Below are 21,500 nucleotides of genomic sequence, written 5' to 3'. Positions count from 1 at the left end.
CTCCTCCTGGGGCATATTGGTCTTTTTGAGGGGCATTATCATGAGGCATTGTCGTGGGGCATATTAGACGTCGCATGGACACAATGGTTGTCTCATGGGGCATTCTCGTTGGGCATATTGGTCTTCTCTAGGGGCATATTGGTCGTCTCGTGGGGCATAAAGGTCGTCTCATGGGACATAATGGTCGTCTCGTGGGGTATTGTCGTGGGGCATATAGGTCTCCTAGTGGGGCATATTGGTGGCCCTGTTCAAGCATATTGTTTCACGCATGCGCACTGAACCCACTTTCTGTCTAAAGTCGGTTTTCCTTAAAAAAAAAACGTTTTAACCATCAATCAGAATTTTTAAAACGGACCACAAACGAAAACTATTTTTTAAAGATGTAGTAAGGGTCCCCCGTCCGTCCCTCAACTCTCCCAAAAAAACATTAGACAAAGTTTATTAAAAGACCAACTGTAAACCCGGGGGGGGGGGAATGTTTAATTCACCCAAAAAACTTTAATGGACTGCCAAAAAATTGAAAGCAACCAAAGAGCTATACAAAAAGTTACAGTTTTAAAGGCAGCACCCAAATGGACGGCCATAGAATTTGAAGGACCGACTATAGTTATAATGGTAGCTGATGTAAGAAAAAAAAAGAAAAACATCTGCTTTAGATGTAAGAACAAAGGAACTCTAACTCTTTTTCCCTATAATTCCTTTTTGTTGCGTTTGGGGTTTAGAAGCCAGACTAGACTTTTCGACCAGCTCCATTTCCCGGTAGCTCATGTAACTGACCTGACCCTAATCAAATCGAAACTGCTGTGTTGGGGGGGGGGGGGGGTGTCTGGCCGGGTGGCTGAAAGGTCACCGTGACAGTTCATTGACCTATGGTCGCTATGGTAAGACTCAACAGAGTCTATTTGACTAGGAAGGTACAGAACGTGGTCTTAAACATCAATACGCTGACGCTGACTCTGCAAATATTAATATTCTGACGCTGACTCTGAAAATATTAATATTCTGACGCTGACTCTGAAAATATTAATATTCTGACGCTGACTCTGCAAATATTAATATTCTGACGCTGACTCTGCAAATATTAATATTCTGACGCTGACTGCTCGTACAGACCATGTTCTCAAACATCAATTTTCTGACTCTGCAAACATCAACAGTCTGATGCTGCAGTAAACATCAATATGCTGACGCTGACTCCGCAAATATCAATATTCTGACGCTGACTCTGCAAATATCAATATTCTGATGCTGACTCTGCAAATATCAATATTCTGACGCGGCACTGCAGGCTGAAACAGTACTTGAGTGCTGATTGCCATGCCACGATTACATATCGACAGGTGTTCAATAACTGTAGTGTTCGATTGTCCGAATGATTGATTATGTTGGCACCCTGCTGTGGGGATGATGATGGTCTAACACACCATTACATGTGTAGTTGATGTGTTGTTTTTACTGTGTGTATCTAGTCTACGGCTAGTAGACAAGCACGAACATATTAAAAACAATAAAATCCTAAAGATACTTAGCAGACATGTTCAACTCTCCATTTCCCTAAGTCATGAACAAATGCTGTTGTCCCTAAGTTACGAACAAATGCTGTTGTCCCTAAGTCACGAACAAATGCTGTTGTCCCTAAGTTACGAACAAATGCTGTTGTCCCTAAGTCACGAACAAATGCTGTTGTTCTTGCTCGTTTCCTCAAGATATTCATAACACCCGTTTAGACAAAAAAACCTAGGCTTAGACTTTCACCGACAAATTAATCAAACTTCACTAAATTGCCGCTGTGGGGAAAAAATTTCCTTCCTATGTGATTGGCCGAGAGAATATCAGCATCGATCTCTTGTCTGATCCTATAAAACTAATCCCCGTGTTAACGTAATTGCTCGTTCATTACATCGCTGCCTTCGTTTAGTGTCGGCTAGATGGAGGGTGTAAAGGACATAACTCGCTATCTTCTTGAATATCAGTCTTTATATTTGTAAAGGTACGTAACCTACTGTCTTCTTGAATATCAGAGGCTAGATATTCGTAAAGGTACGTAACCTACTGTCTTCTTGAATATCAGAGGCTTTATATTTGTAAAGGTATGTAGCCCACTGTCTTCTTGAATATCAGAGGCTAAATTGAAGGTGTAAAGGTTGGTAACCCCCTGTGTTCTTGAATAATCAGTTTACAGAATAGTGGGATGTGTCGGAAGTCCTTGATTCACGGTTAGACAACTGGTTCTAGACTAGACTAATGTAGATTCTATTTAGACTAGACAGTTTGACGTCTGGTTCTAGACTTGATAAACGTCTGGTTCTAGACCAGGGGTCTCCAAACTACGGCCCGCGGGCCGGATGTGGCCCGCGAGGTCCTCTCGTCCGGCCCGCGGAGATCTTTTTGTCCAAGGAAAAAACGTTTGTTGGTGATGGCGGAGGACATGCCTGGAAGAAACTGGCCCCGAACTGAAATTTGATAGTTAATGCGGCCCTCGGACTGAAAAGTTTGGAGACCCCTGTTCTAGACAATGAAACGTCTGGTTCTATACTTGATAGACGCCTGGTTCTAGATTATACCGTTTGACGTCTGGTTCTAGACAATTAAACGTCTGATTCTAGACTAGACAGTTTGACGTTCGGTACTAGACAATGAAATGTCTGGTTCTAGATTACACAGTTCTGGACTAGCGACTGTCAGGTGTAATTTTTGCCTGGACAAAGCAACGTACCAGCCACACCCCTGACAAAGAACTAGAACAACCTATAAAACTGGCACGCGCGCTATATGCTACTCACAAGTACTTTCATTAGTCGTCAAGACTAGTCTTGCCGCTATTTCAGGGCTTTGTTGTAGGTCAAATTTCGCTCTTGTAATTAATTTTTGCATAATTAGCAGTTAAACGGGGGTTAATGGTAGTTTATCATAAATTAGGTTCGTGCCGCGTAGTGAAATTATTTCCATTAGTACAAAATTTGGTACACATCAGTGACGCGGTACTTTATGTAAATAAAACAGTGTAGCCTACACGTTAGTCGGAAGGTGGTACTCAATGTTGATGTATGACCAATCACATTGGGAGCGGTTGAGTATTGATCACCATCAACATACAAACACCAGCTTTTATGCTAACTCGTTACTTCCCAATCAGAGTGTCCAGCCTTGGTAGATTCTTATAGAAATAAACCGGGAGTGATCTCCCCTAAACTTTCTCGAATATTCTTATATATCACTACGGGGGGTGGCAACTCGGGATATAGACAATATTTTTATTCCATTTTTAATTACTTAAACTTTTTAAAACAGAATAGAATCTCGTAGTAAAAAGAATTGCACACCAAGTGAACGCCAAATAAAATGTGCATAATAGTGCGGGGTATTATTAGTACACACACACACACACACACAGACATACGGACAAGATTGCAAAACTATGTTTTTCCGACTCAAGGAGATGTAAAACGTAGAGATTTGCAAAAATCTCGATTTTTTAAATTTGATTTTTTTTTGCCGGATTACAATATTTTCTCTATACTTTGTATACGAGAAAGTAAAAACGCGCCTTAGAGAAAGTTGACAAAACATGGTTTTTTTTTATTCATGTTAACAATAACGATCCAAGGAATCTCGTGCAGATCATATGATGAAATATTTTCAAACACATTCAACTATTCAAATACATGGGTGGGTGGGTGGAAGCCCGGGAGCGTATAGCCTACATTGATAATAATTTATGTATATGTATTAATAAAGGGAAACAACCAATAATTAGTTACCTAAAATCGATTAACATGGAAAAAAATTCAGCAGTGATAAAAATTAAAATGGATATTATTTTTTATTTAATTATATTTTTCTACAGATTTCTATATGACCGTAGTATTTTTTTTTAACAATTTCGAATTATTATATATATCTTTTATTGAAAAACATTAGCTTTTTAAAATACTTAATCTATTAAGAGGTGTTACCGTCATTAGGGTGGTTCAATAGAGAGCACCTGTAGTTATCGTCTGTCCACACAGAAAGCTTCTGTTTCTAACGAAGTGAGCTGGATGAATCAATATTAAAACAAAAAATTAAAGATCTCTTTTAATGGTTACGAGCCGGCCCGCGGCATAACATACGCCGCTATTTAGTTGTTGTTTTTTCTACTTTTCAGTAATTCATAATTTGTGAATTCGACAGTACCAACGCTGCCACTGTAAATATTTCTTTAAAACACTATAAGTAGCTCGTTAAGGACCATAACCCCCCCCCCCTTCCTCCTCCCCCCCCCCTACGTTTAAAATCGTTGGCTCTGCTTGTCAACATTTAGAGTGAACACAGCTCACTAAAACCATGTAGGGGTGGGGAGGTAGGGAGCGCGTTTGCAGCTTGTTTTCTAGCGGCTCCCAGAAGAGAACTATATATATATAGATGTGGGGAGGAGCTAAGTGAAAGCAAGCCCCCCCCCCCCCCCCCACCTTTCATCTACTTCAACCTAGAGTTGTCCAGCGTGAACAGTCCCGCTCTAAATAAGTCACTATCGACCGCAAAGTACCCCCTTGCTTTAGAGTCCCATAATCATTTGCGACTCAGATGCATTCGGCGTCACCGTACCACACTACATCACATTGATGGACGAACGCATCGACATACACATATCCATCCCAGGCAGAAAATAAGCGTGTTGATACTGCGCATCCATACAACACATGACAAACCACTGCTAGTAATCATATGTAAACCTATCTTTCCGACAACACCCGCGCTACAACCAGCTGAAGACGCCACAACAACGCCAATAGCAACAGGGATCACAATACAGCCAGCCATCTCCCATCCTCAATACCCGGTCATGACGACGCCAACAACTGACCATGACGCACCAGCACTACAGCGAGTAACAAACACGGTTACAGAAACTGCCGAGATACCCAACATCACAGAAAGAAACCCCCGGCCCTCAAATCACACAACAACAAACATGGATAAAACAACAATATCAACAACAACAACCTAGAGGTAGAATGACAGCACAGACCCATTGAAAACATGAAAGACAGCTCAAGTTAATGCAGGAGACAGCAGCCACCACCCCGTCTAAAACACTGAGTGAGGACCCTAATCGACTCAACTATTGTCTACTCTGCTCCATTTTATTCTTCGGACCATGGGCAAACCACTTGGTTAAAAAACACTTAGCTTTAAACTGCCGCATCTGCAAAATTACTATCGAGACAAACATGCTTCAAAATTTCGCACCAAAACACCCAAACGCAAACAACCTATAAAATAAGTGTTCATATTGTGAGGCCGATGCGGGGTTGCTTCCATAGACTATTACCTCCAGGGAAAACTCATCTACTTCATCTGCCCAATGGATCACTCTGTCTAAAGACGAACTTTATTTACAGGCCTAACCCATCTATTTTTTTCTATTTAAAAAAAAAAGAAAACTGTGTGTGTGTATGTGTGAACATGTTGGTGTATGTGTAAATCGTGAGTTTGAAATATGTCCTCTCTACACCATCATTCACGCCGTCAAATGAACTCATTTGGAATTCAACCAGCACACATTCTGTATTGCTTAGTCTTATAAAACTGACAGCAAGATAATACGGCATATGTAACCTGTCGGGAGGGGGATATTATAGCGAGCGCCACATTTAATGATATTTTGTTAGAATGCTGTAACAGTTTCAAGACAATTTTCAGTTGCCAAAATTTGGCGCGCACAAATTTTTTTAATCGTTTTTGGCAATCTGTATTTTGTGCCGCACTGTCCCCCTATATACGATATTCTGTAATCGATAGCCCTATTCATTATATAAATCTGATGCGACACAGAAATCGATTACACGTAATTGATTGGCTCGATATTCAGCTTGACCCAAAGCTTAGATACAGACATTCTATGTATGTAAGTTTACAGCTAGCTGACAGCAGACTTAGATACAGACATTCTATGTAAGTTTACAGCTAGCTGACATCAGACTTAGATACAGGCATTCTATGTAAGTTTACAACTATCTGACAGAACCCAGACTTAGATACAGACATTCTATGTAAGTTTACAACTATCTGACAGAACCCAGACTTAGATACAGACATTCTATGTAAGTTTACAACTAGCTGACAGCAGAATTAGATACAGACATTCTATGTAAGTTTACATCTAGCTGACAGCAGACTTAGATACAGACATTCTATGAAAGTTTACATCTAGCTGACAGTAGACTTAGATACAGACATTCTATGTAAGTTTACATCTAGCTAACAGCATCCAGACTTAGATACAGACATTCTATGTAAGTTTACATCTAGCTTACAGCAGACTTAGATACAGACATTCTATGTAAGTTTACAGCTAGCTGACAGCAGACTTAGATACAGACATTTTTCACACGTTTCCTATTGACTGACATCACCCTGACTTAATTTTGGCAATTCTCCAAACGACTTCACGTTGCTAACAAGCTGACAAATCCCTGGCTCAGCAAAATTCAAATTTGGCGCCATTCCGGCTTGTGGACGATCAATCGCTGCTGATGAAGGCTGTCGATCTGAAAGTTGTGTTGTCTGTGTGTTCGTTTGTTCTTGTCTCTACGTGGGTGTCAGCAGGGCTGCATGTGACTTGTTTTGTCCGAGCCTTTGTTTTTTTTTCTGTGGTTTTGTCTTTGGTTTTGGCCGTGAATGTGGTTGTGTCTTTGGTTTTGTCTGTGGTTTTTTCTGTGGTTTTGTCTGTGGTTTTGTCTTTGATTTCGTCTTTGGTTTTGTCTTTGGTTTTTTTGTGGTTTTTCTGTGGTTTTGTATAAGCTTGCGGTTTTGATTTTGGTTTTGTCTGCGATTTTGTCTGTGGTTTTGTCTGTAGTTTTGTTTGTGGTTTTGTCTGTGGTTTTTGTCTGTGTTTCTGTCTGTGCCAGTAAATGCAACTGCCCATCACCGAAATCATAACAACAAACAAAAATGTCAACAAAATACATTCTCCCTCCATCAACCACAGCCGCAAAATTTGTAAATCTACATCAAACTAAAACTTGTCACCAAGCTGCATTTCTCCATCCATCGCCCACGCAAATATCCATCAACTTTATTAAAGATTGCATCAAACCTCGTTTGTCTATCAAAAATGTACATTAAACCGTATTTGTCCATCACCTACCCAATTGTCCATTAACTAAAAAAAAAACCTGCATCAAACTGCAATCATCCATCAACTGATTTAAAGTGCACAATCTAACCAGTCGGCTGCTCCTTACACGGCGTCTGCAGTTCCGTTGACGTCTGCTGGACGATTGCAGACGATCGATTTCCTCCATTCACCCCTCGTTTGTCTCTGAACATTCTAGAACCGCCCTACCACACATTCCCGCACAGTTCCCTCACAACCTTCCAGACGTCCCCCCCCCCCCCACAATCCCCTCACAATTTTCTCACGATTATCCTTAAGTTGCAAAGAACCTCCGTATTACATAAGTTATTATCTCTACGTATCCTTCCCCCCCCCCCTCCTCCCATCCCACAGACCAGACATACAGGCACTGTCAATATTGTCTATGATGGCAGTTATTATTTCCTTCACCGTCTTTATACGTGCACGTACATTAGGTCAAGCGTGTTTGTGTACTCACGATAAAGCGGGATATATAATGATCATCTGTAACTGAATAGATAACGCTATTCGCGGTATCGAATGACACGATTATTTTCATTTAATTAAACTTCGTGGCTCTTCATTGAATCAACACACAATGATAGGCTATTTTATTTCAAAGCTTCGGCTTAAACATACCCCAATATTTAAATTGGTGCATTCTCTCATTTATCATCTTTTTTTCCCGTTTTTTGCCCAGGACACACGGGGTAGAGTAGGCCTACAGCTGTTTCAGTGACCTCGGGATATGAAGGGATAGTGTGGTCAGCACTATACCCAGCCGCCTTTATTCTAATGTGAGTTAGGTACCCATCTGGTGGGACTCATGGACGTTCTACTGACTTGAATCCAGATTCGAACTCGAGACTTTCTAGCCAGTATAGTGCTCTACAATTTGGCCACTCCGTCCCTACTCTCTCAGTAATGGTATAAAAAAAAATATTCATCACGCGATTGTTCAAATTAGTTCCATATAAAAATATATCCAAGATTCGTTGTTTTTTTTTTTTGTTGTTTTTTTTCAAAGCTTACCTGTCATTCAAATGACATCCGCGTATCATCTACTGACATGAACATGACATGTCACTCATGTATGAATACCTGCATCCTGCCTTTAAAGAAAACAATGCATCGATGAAAAGTTGGTTGTTTTTGCACAACACCTATTGTTTGAACTAGAGAGAACTGGGTCTTTTATTATCGCCTCTCTATATCTAATATATTCTTATACATGAATGTGTGTTTTTGCAGGTATATATATATATATATATATATATATATTATATATATATATATATATATATATATATATATATATATATATATATATATATATATATATATATATATATATATATATATATAATATATATATATATAATATATGTAATTCTCTTCTGGGAGACGTTAGAAAACAAGCTGCAAGCGCGCCTTGCAGTCCCCTCTCTTCCTCTCTATCACTACCACCCCCACCCCACCCCCACATGGTCTGGTGAGCTGTGGTTCACGCTAAATGTTTACAAATCGTAGAGCCGGGTTTAGTGACGGCTATTAGGGGCAGATAATTTAGTTTGAAACGAGTTTAAACTTACTAGAGGTAACTAACAGGAGGCTGCTTTCACGGGGGGGGGGGGTAGGGTAGGGGTTATGGGAAAGGGAGGGGGTTAGTGTTTTAAAGCAAATATTTTCAGTGGCAGCATTGGTACTGTCGAATTCACAAATTATAAATTACTGAAAAGTAGAAAATAAAACAACTAAATAGCGGCGTATGCTACGGCATGGGTCAGCTCGTATATATATAATTTTATATATAACCTATTATACAGAAATTATACTTTGCTATACGAAAAAGTTATGCGACTGTTTATAAATGCCAGTAAAGGACGTGGACATGGACTTGATTGTAGGCGTAGATGTAGACACGGACACAGACATAGACACATACACGGACACATCTCGTGTCACAAATCCTAACCCCTGTTGTTTACCTCTCCCCAGGTGAGCTGCACGTACCGCTGGAGGTGTGCGGGGCTGTGGTCAAGCGTGAGTTAGATTTCTGGCAAATCGAGGAGCTGCAGATCAAAGTAGGTCTCGTCTAGTGGGGGGGGGGGTCTCTGGTGGGGTCTTTTGTCTAGGAGGGTCTTTTGTCTAGTGGGGTTTTTTGTCTAGTGGGGTCTTTTGTCTACTGGAGTCTTTTGTCTAGTGGAGTATTTTGTCTAGTGGGGTCTTTTGTCTAGTGGGGTCTTTTGTCTAGTGGGGTCTTTTGTCTAGTAGGGTCTTTTGGCTTATAGGGACGTTTATCTAGTGAGGTCAGGGTGGGTCGTCTAGTGGGGTAATTAGTCTATTCGGGTCTTCTTGTCTAGTGAGGTCAAAGTGGGTTGTCTGTGGCAGTCTGAGACTGTAGTCTTGACCAGCTGGGTCCAGTTATCTAAGGAGATAGTCTTGGTGTATAACGTCATTTATGGACGACACCCCCCCCCCCACCCCCCCCCCCCCCCCACCCCCATTTTCATTAAGAAAATCCTGTTTACCAAAGTTTCATCGTAAAAAAAAATAACAGTCACTAAAAAAAACTAATTTAAATTTCCATTCTTTCGTCTGCGGGTCTGGTGAACCTTGTAACATAAGATTACAGGTTAAAACCAGCTCTGAAAAAAATGTAATGTAGTGATGTAATTTTAGCAACCAATTCTCGTAAAGGGAAACAACCACGCTCCCCTGAAACACCAAATACAAACTCTATTTGTTACTGTCAGGACTGGTTTAGTCCTGTTTGCCCCAAGATGAGTTTCTTCACGGAGTTCCATCAATATTTTCATACGGGGGCTTTAATGCTTCATCAACGGTTCCCTGCTAGGCCTTTTATATCACATCAATAGTTTCCTCTATGAGTTTTCATATTAAACAAAAGGACCATAATAGGGCTTTTATATTTCATCAACAATGTATACTAGGGCTTTGGGCTTTTTTAAACAAAAGATTTATGTGATGTCTTTCATACATCAATAGTTCCATAACAGGGCTTTCATATTTCATCAATAATTCATACAAGGGCATTGAGCTGTTTTTATTTTAACTATAAATTAACTATAATATTAACTATATAATTAACTATATACGTGCTTTTATACATCAATAGTTCCGTACTTTGGGCTTTTCTATTTTAACTATAGATTTATGTGAGGGCTTTTATACATTAATAGTTAAATACTAGGGCTTTTATATTTCATCCATAGTTTTTGCTCTGACGTTAATATTTTATCAGTAGTTCAGGTTGAGCTTTAGAACAAAAATGAGACAGTTTGCTGTTTTAGGCAGATAATCATTAAATTGTTTCCCTGCTCGTGATAAGTAACCAGTTTTATTTTTTTTAAATTAATTTTTGTTACGACCAGCCAACTTAATATACAAGAAGTAGATTCAAAAATGGATGTCGATGGCCACTAAATGCATGGCTTATGTCAATATTTGCATAAAAATAATATTAGTCCTCACAATGATTAGAAAAAAGAAATATTTGCCTTTACAATTCGTAAATAAAATATTTCCCCTCAAAGTAAAGAAAAGAAATATTTGCCCTCGCTAGAAGAAGAACAAATTGACTTTTGCCCTCACTAGGGCTATAGAAAAAAAATAGTTTGCACTCATAGGGACCACACTAAACAAATAGTTGCCCTTAAACTAAAGAAAGAAAACAAATAGTTGCCCTTAAAGTAAAGAAAGAAAACAAATATTTGCCCTTAAACTAAAGAAAGAAAACAAATATTTGCCCTTAAACTAAAGAAAGAAAACAAATATTTGCCCTTAAACTAAAGAAAGAAAACAAATATTTTCCATAAAAGTAAAGAAAGAAAACAAATATTTGCCATAAAAGTAAAGAAAGAAAACAAATATTTGCCATAAAAGTAAAGAAAGAAAACACATATTTTCCATAAAAGTAAAGAAAGAAAACAAATATTTTCCATAAAAGTAAAGAAAGAAAACAAATATTTGCCCTTACAGTAAAGTAGGAAAACAAATATTTGCCCTAACTGTGACTTTAAAAAAATGCATAAAAACGTTTTAATAACAAGCTTTTATATATAAAAGCACTAGAAAGGAGGAAATAAATTATTTTCTTTAAAATATATAATAAAGAACTATGTAAATAACTAAAAAGAAAAGTGCGGGTCACTATATTATACAGCCAGCTTCGATCCATGATGGATGAAGCACGACACAAGATAAAGTAAGCAAGCTCAATACAAGCTTGTAAAAACAATTATTGTGCGTTCACGTTAAAGTAATTTTTTTCTACACTAGGTCTCAGAGGCGTAGCGACCCTTCCCGGCGCCCGGGGACAAACTTTTCGATTTGCACCCCCCACCCCCCTCAAGATTTTGATTTGCACCCCCCCCTCAAACTTTCTATTTGCACCCCCCCCCCTCAAGATTTCGATTTGCACCCCCCCTCAAACTTTCTATTTGCACACCCCCCTCAAGATTTCGATTTGCACCCCCCCCCCTCAAACTTTCGATTTGCACCCCCCTCAACCTTTTAATTTATTTTTCCAACCCATTTTGGCGCCCCCCAAAGGTCGGCGCCCGGGGACATATGTCCCCCCCCCCTCGCTACGCTACTGCTAGGTCTACACAAAAGTATTTTGCCGCCACTAAAAGATAAAAAAATATCTTCTTAACTTCCTTGTAGGCCCTCCTATAGTACACAATGTGTCTGTTTAAACTTCAACTGTACTTATATTCTTCCAGAAAAACAGAAATGTGTCCAGTACACAGACCTTTATTTCGCTGTTAAATTTGAAATACGAACGTGCCTATCGAATATCTGTTTCAGAATACTAAAGTACAAAACAAAAAAAAACAAAAAATAAATTACTCAATATTTTAAATATATGAATTTGATATTTTGTATTGATTTTATGAGGTTCTGATTTATTTTTTATTTTTCCTGGGCATAACTGTTAATAAACATTGTGTGGGGAAAATTGTTATTTACGAAAGCTTATTTTCAAAATGAAATTTAAAGACACTGATTTGAAAATAATTTTATTTTTTCCCCCAGACATTTCCAGCAATTTTAGAATCAAATAAAAAGAATTAAATTTATAATAGGGGTCGGGGTGGGGGTGGGGGTGAAGGTTTTCATGAGCCTGGGGCCGTGTTATTGATTTCACATCAAGAAAAGACGGCCTAGCTGCCGGAATTCGAAAGCCGTTGGGGGAAAATATCTGCCAGTAGAGGGCGGTCTGCGCCATGTGCTGGTCACATGACCGCTCACGTGACCACGTGGGCTCGTGTCATGTCAGACATAATTAGCGAGCTGGGCGTTTTTTTCTTGAGTAGCGCAATGTCCAGGAGGTGATCAAGTTACGGGAGTCATGTGACTGGACCACGAGGTAGAGAAAATTAAAAAAAAAACTATCCTCATCACTGATTGGGTTTCTCTGGCTTGATGGCGCCATGCAGTGAAACATCTGAAAGCGACACGGTATAAAAAAAGAAGATAATCAAAACTCGACGGGGGGGGGGGGGGGGGGAGAAAAGTTTTGTTTTAAGTCTATCCTAATTTAGATCTGACGTATCCCATTACAAGGTAATCTTTAAAAAATATTTCTAGATAAATTGATTTTCAAGCCGACGATCTGTTCATGTCAAAATGACGTCATTTGAGTACTGCATTTTGCAAGCCCTTCCCACTAAGGTTTAGAGTTATCTTTTCACATACCTCTTTATTTATTTATATCAAATGACGTCATTTGGGTACTGTATGTTGCAAGCCCCTCCCACTAAAGTTTAGATTATTCATATCAAATGACGTCATTTGGGTACTGTATGTTGCAAGCCCCTCCCACTAAAGTTTAGATTATTCATATCAAATGACGTCATTTGGGTACTGTATGTTGCAAGCCCCTCCCACTAAAGTTTAGATTATTCATATCAAATGACGTCATTTGGGTACTGTATGTTGCAAGCCCCTCCCACTAAAGTTTAGATTATTCATATCAAATGACGTCATTTGGGTACTGTATGTTGCAAGCCCCTCCCACTAAAGTTTAGATTATTCATATCAAATGACGTCATTTGGGTACTGTATGTTGCAAGCCCCTCCCACTAAAGTTTAGATTATTCATATCAAATGACGTCATTTGGGTACTGTATGTTGCAATCCCCTCCCACTAAAGTTTAGATTATTCATACCAAATGACGTCATTTGGGTACTGTATGTTGCAAGCCCCTCCCACTAAAGTTTATAGTATCCATATCAAATGACGTCATTATAGTACTGTATGTTGCAATCCCTTCCCACTAAAGTTTAGAGTTATCCATTCACATACATCTTTATCTATCACTAGCCCAATACACAATCGATTTGACCATCTGTCTACTGGGATGGTCTGAAAATGTGATTGCTGGGTTGTGTCCCTTGTTTCCTGGGGTGGGGTTGGTCGGGTGAGAGTGGGGTTCAAAAAGGGGTTGGGTTGCTAAGGTTTTTGATTGAAATGGAGAGAACTCGGTTGATTGCAAAGTTGAAAGAAAATATGTCAATGGAGGGGAAGAAATGGTGGATATAAAATTTCAAAGAAAAATAGGGGAGGTAATTGCTAAGACAAAGCGGAAGGAAAGGGGTGGAAACACTTTGTGAGGAATGGGGATGGCGTGGGGTATATGAGGAGATTTGGTATCAAGGGAGATCATCAATAGAAAGTGGGGAACAAGGGAGACGATCAGTAGCGTACGCAGGGGGGGAGCAGGGGGAGCGGCCGCTCCCCCTCTGGCCATTTTCATCAAAGTGGCGCCTTTTTGGAAACTTTTTAAACTCAAAGTTTTAAACAATTATATTTGTTAAAAAAAATATTTTTGGTCGGCACATCTATGTAAATCACAAGATTTCTTTTCATGCAGCAATTAAGCATTATTGTACTAGTCTAGCAGTGTCTACGTTTACAACACGTATTAACAGCTGCATCAGTTTGCCATTCTAAAAATAACCATTACGATGCTTTGCAATGTTTAAAAAACCTCTACGGGTAGTACTACTTGGCAAGAGGGGTGTTAAGTTTAAGGCAACTGAATAATGTATTTGCTTACGAATAATTGAATTAGAAAATGTTATGCATAAAACTTCACACATAATTACTTTATATATACAGTTTGAATCGTGTGATTAATTTAAAAAAAATTACAATACAGAAACAAATACAACTGATGTGGCACCTCTATTTACATTTACTTATGAGCAAACTGCGTAGTGGTGGGGAAATTTTGACAAGCTCAAAAGCGTCATCACAATGAAATAGTAGTATTCTTACAGTTTGGGCGATAGTGATTACGATTACAAATTATATGAAACAGTTACAACCCCCCTCCCTCATGGACCCTCTGTAAAAAAAATATTGTCATAATACCACTGCTACTTATTTAAATCTATTTCTGTAATATATATTTGTGTAATATATATTTGTACTTATTTAAATCTATTTCTGTAATATATATTTGTGTAATATATATTTGTGTAGTATATATGTATGTTAAGAACAGTCATCTAAAAACTGACGCTATGTTCACTCTGAGTTGGTTATCTCCCCCCCCCCCCCCCCCACACACCTCACCACTACAATTGTGTAGAGCGGCATTAATGTCACACCTGGGTATACACTGGGTTTGATAATTTACCTAAAGTGACCGGACAGTGGTGAATGAAGTTGAACCCCCCCCCCCCCCCCCCCCGCCCAACCCACCCCGAACTGATCTGTTAAGTACATGTAGAAAAACGCGTATTGATGTACCAAAGTACCATGCCGCCAGAACATTAGCTTGTTAAACGTAAAACTCTGTGAATATTGTTTTTGTAATTACCAGTAAAAAGATGTGTGATCTAACCCATACCTATCACTATGTTAAAAATGATCTTTATAAAACACAAAGAAGCAGTATTTAATTAAAAATATATGATCTGAACTAAAAAGACGTATATTCAGTTAAATGTAGGCTGTTAATCCGAGTGTTTTTCTATTATATCGAAGAGCGTGGTTTTATACAAACTCTGATTTTAAAAACTTTCATTATGCTGTAATACTTTAGCATTTATGATAACGATATATTAAATTATGATTATAGACAAAAGAAATTTGTAAATACGAATAGTGTTAAACAGTTTCATTATATTCTAAAGTAAATATTTATTTGTTTTGACATTTTTAATTAAATGTGTAGTTATATACATATTTATATTAAGAGAGTGATTATTTCCCCTATTTCACTTGTCTTAAATAATTTCCCAGGAATCATTATGTAAGAATTTTTTTTTTACAAGAATTACAAAACAGATTGTGTCGCGTTCATTGTTTTTGGTTGTAGTGTGTGTGTATATATTTATATAAATATATATATATATATATATATATATATATATATATATATATATATATATATATATATATATATATATATATATATATATATATATAGATAGATATATATATATATATAGATATATATATATATATATATATATATATATATATATATATATATATATTTTTTTTTTAATTTATTTTTTTTTTTTTTTTTACATTGATACAATTTTTGTTTTGTCGGCCTACATTGTGTGTTTTTTCTTATTTCTTTAGAGTGCTACTTTCAATTTATTTTACATCATATATATATATATATATATATATATATATATATATATATATATATATATATATATATATATATATATATATATATATATATATATATATATATATATATATATATATATATAATACACGTATATAGAACGTGTTAAAAATTCGGCGCCTTTTTTGCTCTTTTCGCTCCCCCTACAACGAAAACCTGGATACGCCTCTGGAGACGATCTAAAGAGTAGGGAACAAGGTAGATTATTTAAAGAGAATGGGGAACAAGGGAGACGATCTGAAGAGACATGGGAACAAGGGAGATTATTTGAAGAGAATGGGGAACAAGGGAGACGATCTAAAGAGTAGGGAACAAGGTAGATTATTTAAAGAGAATGGAGAACAAGGGAGACGATCTGAAGAGACATGGGAACAAGGGAGATTATTTGAAGAGAATGGGGAACAAGGGAGACGATCTGAAGAGACAGGGGAACAAGGGAGATTATTTGAAGAGGATGGGGAACAAGGGAGATGATCTGAAGAGAATATGGAACAAGGTAGATTATTTGAAGAGAATAGGGAACAAGGTAGATTATTTGAAGATAATAGGGAACAAGGTAGATTATTTGAAGATAATAGGGAACAAGGGAGATTATTTGAAGAGAGGGGGGAACAAGGGAGATTATTTGAAGATAATAGGGAACAAGGTAGATTATTTGAAGATAATAGGGAACAAGGGAGATTATTTGAAGAGAGAGGGGAACAAGGGAGATTATTTGAAGTTAATAGGGAACAAGGTAGATTATTTGAAGATAATAGGGAACAAGGGAGATTATTTGAAGAGAGGGGGGAACAAGGGAGATTATTTGAAGATAATAGGGAACAAGGTAGATTATTTGAAGATAATAGGGAACAAGGGAGATTATTTAAAGAGAGAGGGGAACAAGGGAGATTATTTGAAGTTAATAGGGAACAAGGGAGATTATTTGAAGAGAATAGGGAACAAGGGAGATTATTTGAAGAGAGAGGGGAACAAGGGAGATTATTTGAAGAGAGAGGGGAACAAGGGAGATTATTTGAAGAGAGAGGGGAACAAGGGAGATTATTTGAAGAGAGAGGGGAACAAGGGAGATTATTTGAAGAGAGTGGGGAACAAGGGAGATTATTTGAAGAGAGTGGACAACAGTGTAAGCAGCAAAATAAAGTTAGGAATAAGGGAGACGATCTAAAGAGAGTGGGGAACAAGGGAGACGATTCGAATGCCAGTGGGGAATGAGGGGTTGTTGTCTGAAGCAAGTAGACTTTCAGTAATTAATGTATTCGGCTACTTAACTAGCCGTGAAATATATTCATGTGAAAAGAAAATGACGGCCTGGCCTGGGGCGGTGGAAAACCACATGACGTCACTTTTGCGCTTAGTTATGTTCTAACTCAGTCCCATCACTGTCTCGTACGTGGGTCATTTCTAGAAGCCCCCGGTGTCAAAGCTTGGGTATTTTCTACAAGCCTACGTAGGGACGTGGGTCATTCCTAAAAACCCCGGCGTCAACAAAAAGGTCTTTACTGCATGTCGGCATTTCGGGTTTTTTCTGCAACCCTCGTCGGGAAGTGGGTCAATTCTGCAAGCCCCCATGTTAGCACGTGAATCATTTTCCCATTTCCAATTTGGATAGACTAGGGGTGGGTTATTTCCTAAATACTACTGGCATTACTCCCATGTTCCTTTCCAACGAGCACGGATCATGGGGAAATGACCCATGTACACGGGTCATTTCCCCATGACCCATGTACACGGGTCATTTCCCCATGACCCATGTACACGGGTCATTTCCCCATGACCCATGTACACGGGTCATTTCCCCATGACCCATGTACACGGGTCATTTCCCCATGACCCATGTACACGGGTCATTTCCCCATGACCCATGTACACGGGTCATTTCCCCATGACCCATGTACACGGGTCATTTCCCCATGACCCATGTACGCGGGTCATTTCCCCATGACCCGTGTACGCGGGTCATTTCCCCATGACCCATGTACACGGGTCATTTCCCCATGACCCATGTACACGGGTCATTTCCCCATGACCCATGTACCCGGGTCATTTCCCCTGTGACCCAGGTCAACACCCACGGGTCACAACCTCCAACAATCTCTCACGTATCTCTCCCCCAGGCCTGCTGCTGGCGCCACTACAGATCGTACATCGAGAACCAAAGAATCCTCAACTCCTTCAACAAAAGTCTGGAGCACGAGCAGATGAAGGTGGACCTCAGCAACCTCAAGGGCTGGAGACACGTGCAGATGAAGCTCTGGCTCATCATGGACCACCCCAGGACATCTAGGCTAGCCATGGTGGGTTCGTTTAGAACGTGTTTTATGGGGCGCTGTTGGGTTGGTTTAGAACATGTTTTATGGTGCGCTGTTGGGTTGGTTTAGAACATGTTTTATGGGGTGCTGTTGGGTTAGTTTAGAACGTGTTTTATGGGGTGCAATTGGGTTCATTTTTAACTTGTTTTACGGGGTGCAGTTCGGTTCGTTTAGAACGTGTTTTATGGGGTGCAGTTCGGTTCGTTTAGAACGTGTTTTATGGGGTGCAGTTCGGTTCGTTTAGAACATGTTTTATGGGGTGCAGTTCGGTTCGTTTAGAACGTGTTTTATGGGGTGCAGTTGGGTTCATTTTTAACTTGTTTTGTGTGGTGCTATTGGGTTCGTTTTTAACATGTTTAATGGAGTGCAGTTGGGTTCATTTATAGAATGTTTTATGAAGGTTACATTTTGTATGGTTTTATTCGCTTCTTATATAACATTTTATAACGTTTTTCAATATACAAAATTTAGTTAATACTTTTTAATAATAATAATTGGTATTTTGAAACTTGATTGTTCTTTTATTCGGAAGCAAAATGGCATTGCTATTAAATTTACATGTTTTCTTTTTCAAAAACAAATGTGAAATTCTTAATAAAACCATTTATTTAAATTTAACACATATTATAATTTTCCATTCATATTTTTATAAAGTTGCAATTGAATCATGGGTAATTATTTATTCATCATTCTCTTCAGTTTTTTTTAATTTTCCAAAACACCCCTAGCTAGACGGGGACTATAGGACTTTTTTCAGAAAATCCTTGACAAATTTAAATTTCCTACTAGAATCGATGCTGGCGTTTTCTAAAGATTACGATCCTGTCTAATAGACAAGAAATATCCTCGAAGATAGTCGAATACGGAATAAAGCTTGTCGGTCCGAAGATAATCGAATAGAGTCCTGTCGCTCCAAGATAGTCGAATACTGAATAAAATCTTGCCGGTGGCGGAATGCCGGAGATTTTTTTCTCTAGCCGGTATTCCGGCGCCTATAGTCTTTGATGGGCATTCACATGTTTCAGAATTGGTGTTGGGCTGCCGCAATTCTTCTCAAGGGAAACGATCAGCAATCAAACGACATTCTGAGTGCCAAAAACTGGTTACAATACTATGTGGACAGAGAAAAATTCTTTTTTCAAATTGTGCTTTTACATTTAAAAAATTCAACAAGAATTTAAAATTTATTCAGTTAATTATTTCCTTTTAGAGTTACTTGCGCATATTTTCATTTAAATTGGGTGAAACGAATTTTAATTAAGCCATGGCATTTGTGGTAGTGTTATAAAAATTGCATTTCCTCATTTTGTGTGTGTGTGCTAATTTTCCTTTGACCACGGCGAAGATTTAGCGATAAGCAAAATACTCGGTAATTAAACGTTGGGTGTAATTATGATGTGGTATAATTTAAATGGTTTTGTTTTACTGGTATTGGGAGCAGGTTTAGTATTAGGGTTAAGGATAAATCTAGAGACATTGTTAAACTCAGAGCTACAGTTCTAGACAGGGTTAAGGTTAGGTTAGCCACTCTAGCAGTCAACTTAGCTCCAATTCCACCAACCGGTGTGGTACGCATATCAAATATTTAAGTCACAAACTTTACTGTTAAAATTTGATCATCAGAAAGGATTTTGATTTCCTCCCTGTATGATGCTAATACTTGATTAATGAAAATGTTGTTTTTTTTTTAATTTTTCTTTGATGGTAAAACTGATTTCACCAGAAAGGGTTTTTTTTTTTTCATTTTTCTTTGATGGTAAAACTGATTTCACCAGAAAGGGTTTTTGGTTTTTCTTTGATGGTAAAACTGATTTCACCAGAAAGGGTTTTTGGTTTTTCTTTGATGGTAAAACTGATTTCACCAGAAAGGGTTTTTGATTTTTGTTTGATGGTAAAACTGAATTGACCAGAAAGTGTTTTTGATTTCCTCCACAGCTGTACGGCATCACATCCTTCCTGTTTGTCGCGACCTCCATCGCCGGCTTTTGTCTAGAGACGCTCCCCGACCTCAGGCCCACCCAGACCAACATCACCAACGCCACCTGCAGCTACGGCAACGACAACAAAACGGTCCACGTGGCGCTCAAATCCAACGACGCCCTCAACGTCCTGGACTTCATCTGCACCATCTTCTTCTCCCTCGAGCTCGTACTCCGCTTCGTCGTCTCGCCCGGCAAGTTCAAGTTCATCCGGAACATCATGAACATCATCGACCTGCTCGCGCTGGTGCCGCTCTACGTGCAGGTCATCTTCGAGCACTCGGAGCTTCACGAGTCTTGCTACCTCAACGAGCGCTTTGTCTTCGAGATTATGTTCACGCTGAGGATCTTCCGAATGTTCCGCATCTTCCACCTCGTCAAGCACTACCAGGCGCTCAAAGTGCTGGTGTACGCGCTGCGGGCGAGTCTTCAGGAACTCATGATGCTGTTTATATTTCTTCTGCTGGCAACGCTCATCTTCGCCACGATGATCTACTACGCCGAGCGCGATGCCATCAACGGCGGGGGGACTAAATTCACGACCATTCCTATCGGGTTCTGGTGGGCCATCATCACCATGACAACGGTGGGCTACGGCGACATCACGCCGTCGTCGCCGATCGGGTACATCGTGGGCACCGCCTGCGCCGTGTGCGGTGTGCTGCTGGTGGCGCTGACCTTCCCCGTCATCTCCAACAACTTCACGCTCTTCTACGAGCACGTCAGGTCAAGGTCGCTGTCGCCGAGGGTCAAGACATTCCAGGAGGACGCCGAGAGCGAGGACGAGGAGGAGACGGACACGTTCTCCCCGCCCCAGCACCCCGACTACGGGGCGGTGCTGCTCAAGATGCAGACCCTGACCTCGGCCAACACCAACGGGGCCACCAACGGATCCACCAACGGGGCCGCCGCCGCCATCGCATCCAGCGCGGGCGAGGACAGCAAACAGGGTAACGGCATGGTCAAGACGCGGTACGTGCCCCTGGCCAAGTTCTGCGACACGTCATCCATGATGGACATCATCCTGCAGGAGCCCACGGAGGAACTCTACGGGCCCAACTTCACACCCCCCACACGTAAACATTGAGGTCATCGTACTCTACGGGCCCAACTTCACACCCCCCACACGTAAACATTGAGGTCATCGTACTCTACGGGCCCAACTTCACACCCCCCCCACACACGTAAACATTAAGGTCATCGTACTCTACGGGCCCAATTTCACACCCCCCCCCCCCCCACACGCAAACATTAAGGTCATCGTACTCTACGGGCCCAACTTTACACCCCCCACACGTAAACATTGAGGTCGTCATGCCCAGAGGTTCCCCACTTCACACTACCACACCCCCCACTTCACACACACCCACACCCCCCACACGTAAACATTAAGGGCGTCATG

The 21,500-nt window shown here is 39.7% G+C and overlaps 1 protein-coding gene across 1 annotated transcript in view; it reads left to right on the top strand.

Moving 5' to 3' along the window:
• Positions 1-21,268, top strand: part of LOC131946184 (potassium voltage-gated channel protein Shaw) — a 28,388-nt gene extending 7,120 nt beyond the window's left edge. Inside the window, exons 2-4 of the mRNA XM_059306837.1 lie at positions 9,122-9,207; positions 17,925-18,104; positions 20,055-21,268. Of these exons, the coding sequence (XP_059162820.1) occupies positions 9,122-9,207; positions 17,925-18,104; positions 20,055-21,185 (1,397 nt within the window). The 3' untranslated portion in view covers positions 21,186-21,268. The remainder of the gene's footprint in view (positions 1-9,121; positions 9,208-17,924; positions 18,105-20,054) is intronic.
• The last annotated feature ends 232 nt before the right edge of the window (positions 21,269-21,500 follow it).

Source organism: Physella acuta, unplaced genomic scaffold (assembly GCF_028476545.2).
Source record: "Physella acuta isolate Inbredline_101_S28 unplaced genomic scaffold, ASM2847654v3 ptg000548l, whole genome shotgun sequence".
Taxonomy (NCBI): domain Eukaryota; kingdom Metazoa; phylum Mollusca; class Gastropoda; family Physidae; genus Physella; species Physella acuta.
The sequence above is the reverse complement of the archived record's forward strand: the minus strand, read 5'-3'. Positions and strand labels throughout refer to the sequence as shown.